Below are 3,995 nucleotides of genomic sequence, written 5' to 3' on the forward strand. Positions count from 1 at the left end.
ATGCCCGAGCACACCGCCGCCTCCAGGCTCCGGCTTTCCGGGCTGTGCTTCCTCCTCCAAATCCTCACCATCCTCCTCTTCGCCGTTTTTGTTCGCTACAGCCCAGAGAGCGGCCCCGGGCTCTGCTCCCAGCAGCCCAACTGCAGCTGGAGGAACCAGGACTCGGGTTTGCAGCACCCCCGTGAGTACCCCCACCCCGGGCGGGTGCAGGTTGTGGCTCTACCCAGTCCCCAGGTGCCACTCAGGGTGGGACACGGGATGTCACCATGCTGGGTCCGGGCTGCTGACCCATCACACCGTCCAGCTTGGGATCAGACTCCGGAGTAAAACAGAGGAGGGGGAACGGCGAGCCGCAGGGTTGGGGTACCCCTGCATCCCACCAAGGAGGGGTTGGTGGGTGCAAAGCAGAGGTGCCACAAGGATTTCCCACGTGCTTGGACAAAGCCAGGGCCCAAAGCAGGGATATTTGGCTCTAGGACATGCGTTTGGGGAGCTGGAGCACAGAGGGGATCGGTCGGTGCTGTGATAAACCCGGGCTTGTCCTCCTGTCCCCAGGCTCCCGGCACTTTGGGGTCTGCAAAGCTTCCCCCCCGCCCTGCTGGGTTTCGCAGTGCGGAGGGAGTTGCCCCTTTCACGGAGGATTCGGCTCCCTCGGTGCTGCCACAGCACCCCAAGGCGGGGGATGCCGGGAGCATCCTCCCGCACGCTGGGCATCGCTGCAAAACTCATCCTGGGCTGGGGGGTGAGGGGCTGATCCTGATTTTTCCAAGGCAGGCGATGGGAAAGGAGGCTCCAGAGCGCCCAGGCCGAGGGAGGGAGGGAGCTGAGCCCAGCCGAGGCGCCCGGCCGGCAGCCGGCAGGTTCTCCCAGTTTCACCCCACCCAGCGCAGGCGGTGACTCACGGCTCCGGCACACGGGGAAGGACGGGACACAGCTCTCGGCACGGCCGGGGGGTGCAAAGGGCAGTTAGCCCAAGTGAGAAGCCGGTCCCCCATTTCCTCTGGTTTATCACCAAACGGTCCCATTTTTCTGCTCACCCTTTCGGTCCTCTTGTCCCACCCAGCGGGACGGGATGATTTTGGGGGCAGCAGAGAGGTCCCCCGGTGGGGTGGCTGACATCTCAGACCCACCTTCGTGCTGGTGTGATGGGTGCAGGAGGCTCTTGGCCACCCTGAGAGGTTTCTGGGCTGCAGGGTGAACCACGTGCATACACTGAGGTGGCAAAGGGGGTGGCCGGGAGCCGCTGCAAAGGGTGGCGGGGGCCATGTCAGGAGGGGACGGCTTTACCTGTCACTAGGACGAGCAACAACCGCTCGTGATCTCCGCTGGAGATCTCCAAGGGAGATCCAAGGCCAAGTCCACCACAGATCTGGAGACACATAGGTGGAGCAAGGCTGATTTATATCAGCTGAAGCCTTCAACTCCCCAAAACCTGTTAGAGCAGGGGGTGTCCGAGCCCCCATGGGGGGGGACCGGCAGGCAGGAGGGGGGCTGCCCACCCGTGACCCCTCCAGACCCATCCTTCTGCCTCTTCTCCACCAGGTTTCCGAGATGTCCACCTCCAAGCTCTCCTTGGCTTCGGGCTCCTGGTGGCCTTCCTCGGGCGCTACGGGCCAGGCAGCATGGCCATCAGCATCCTCGTCACAGCCTTCGCCATCCAGTGGACCATACTGATCCAGGGCTTTTTATACTTTTTCCTCAACAGCAAAATTTCCGTGGGCGCTCAGAGGTAAGGCAGGAGGGAGCTGCTGCCACCCAGCCGCCGGCATCCCAGTTCCAGCCCTGGCACACTGGCTCCCTCCTCTGTAAAACTCGCAGCTCTGCTTTGGAGGAGGATTATGAGGACAAGTAGGACCAGGGTTATTTGAGTACCGCACTAGTGAGGGCCGTGTAAGTACCCCTGGGGCTTCAGCCAGGCATTTAGGGGGGCCCCCCAGCCCCCCCCCCGCCCTTTGTCACCAACATCGCAAGGCTCGGGCTGCCCGTTCGGCTCGCAGGAGTGGTGGGATGCAGGCTGCAGGTCCATTCCCCCCCCAACCCTTCTCTCCCCAGCTCCCGCGCTCGCCCCCCCGGCAGCGCCGGGTCCAGCCCCAGCCCCACGTCTTCCCTCTCCTTCCCAGCATGGTCAGCGCCGACTTCTGCACCGCGGCCGTTCTGATCTCCGCCGGCGCGGTTCTGGGCAGAGTGAACCCCGTCCAGATGCTGCTGCTGACGCTGCTGGGGGTCACCCTCTTCACTCTCAACGAATACATCCTGCACAGCCTCATGGGGGTGAGCCACCAATCGGGTTGGGGGGCCACCAGAAAGGGGGTGACCATAGGTTTAGGCTCCTCCTGTCAAGACCCACCTTGTCTGTAGAGACAAATCCCACACCCCTCCTTCCCACACGGTGTTTTTCTGGGCTCACCAGGTAAGCGACAGCGGAGGCTCCTTGACCGTCCACACCTTCGGAGCTTATTTTGGGTTGATGGTTTCACGGATCTTGCACCAGCCCCACATGGACAAGAGCAAAGAGCAGCAGAACACGGGGCACCAGCCAGATGGCTTCACTGCGGTTGGTATGGAATCCGAATCCTACAACACTAGGAACAACAACTAGGAACAATTCCTTCCCCACAAGGGCTGTCAGGCACTGGAAGGGGCTGCCCAGGGAGGTGGTCGAATCCCCAGCCCTGGGGGGATTTAACAGCCGGGCAGAGGCGGTGCTGAGGGCCAGGGTTTGGGGGTGGGATGGCAGGGGTAGGGGAACGGTTGGGCTGGGGGGAGCTTAAAGGGCTTTTCCAACCCAAACCATTCCATGATTCTGTAACACCAGAGTCATAGACATGGTGGTGGAAGGACCATCACCAACATTCGGACAGTGTGGCTGTGGCTTCGACCAGCAGAGCCCTGCAAACCATCAAGGACAGAGGTTCCTTCACCTCCTTGGGGACCTGTCCTGGGGCCTCACCACCCTCTCCAGGAAAAACCTTTTCCTCGTGTCCAACCTGAACCCCTCTGAGGCCACAAGCCGTGGCCACTTGCACCTCGTGGCACTAGCAAGAAGTTTCCTTCCCACAAGGGATCGACCCCAACATCAAAACCTGCCTGTTGCCCACAGGAACCATCTACCTGTGGATCTTCTGGCCCAGCTTCGCCTCAGCCACCACGGCCCGTGACAACCCCGAGCCCTGGGCAGTGCTCAACACCTACTTCTCGCTGGCAGCAAGCACCATGGCCACCTTTGTCCTCTGGCCCATCCTCCACGAGGAGGGCACGCTGCGGACGGTAGGTCCTCTCCTAGGACAAACCCAAGTCTCCTGCCCTGCCCACGTCCCATCCTACAGGGACGGCAAGCATGAGTGCACCCAAAGGGATGCCCATTAAGCTTTCTTAGGTTCGTTAAGACCCAGTTTGATACCCGAGGAAGCCCAAATTCCCCCAGCCTCGTGCTGATGTCCTTCACGGAGCCCATTCCCCCGACCATGTCCTGCTCCATCAGGTTCAGATCCAGGATGCCGCCTTGGCCGGCGCAGCTGTGATGGGTATGGCTGGGGAGATGCTGGTGGCACCCTTTGGGGCCCTCATCGCAGGGTTTCTGGCCGGCCTGATCCCTCCCCTGGGCTTCAGATTCCTCACGGTGAGTCGCCTCGGGACAGCCGAGGATGCCGGTCCCAGGGCAGGGGGACCCCTCATTTTTGGGGGAGGGTGCATTGCCAACCCAAAGCTCCCAAATCTACAATGACCAAGCTGTGGCACAGCATCCCCAGGCAAATGTCCCCCCCTCCGAACCCCAGTTTTTCCTTAACGCTCTCCCCAGCCCATCCTGTGCTCCAGGCTGAAAACCCAGGACGCGTGTGGGGTTCACAACGTCCACGGGCTCCCGGGGATCCTGGGCGCTTTGCTGGGGACGCTGCTGACGGCGCTGGCCACCGCAGATGCTTACGGTGGCAGGGGAGCAGAGCCAGAATTGGGGGGGGTGGGGACTCCGGGGCCCAATCAGGGGCCTTCCCCCC

At 62.1% G+C, this 3,995-nt stretch overlaps 1 protein-coding gene across 1 annotated transcript in view; it reads left to right on the top strand.

The window, feature by feature from the left end:
* The window catches only part of LOC104122930 (ammonium transporter Rh type B-A), a gene marked incomplete at its 3' end in the record, with an annotated part of 4,627 nt that continues 632 nt past the window's right edge, over positions 1-3,995 (top strand). The window contains exons 1-7 of the mRNA XM_035890669.1: positions 1-181; positions 1,543-1,729; positions 2,121-2,271; positions 2,411-2,558; positions 3,101-3,267; positions 3,482-3,619; positions 3,800-3,929. Coding sequence (XP_035746562.1) covers positions 1-181; positions 1,543-1,729; positions 2,121-2,271; positions 2,411-2,558; positions 3,101-3,267; positions 3,482-3,619; positions 3,800-3,929 — 1,102 coding nt within the window. The remainder of the gene's footprint in view (positions 182-1,542; positions 1,730-2,120; positions 2,272-2,410; positions 2,559-3,100; positions 3,268-3,481; positions 3,620-3,799; positions 3,930-3,995) is intronic.

Source organism: Egretta garzetta, unplaced genomic scaffold (genome assembly GCF_000687185.1).
Source record: "Egretta garzetta isolate BGI_Z169 unplaced genomic scaffold, ASM68718v1 scaffold703, whole genome shotgun sequence".
NCBI lineage: Eukaryota > Metazoa > Chordata > Aves > Pelecaniformes > Ardeidae > Egretta > Egretta garzetta.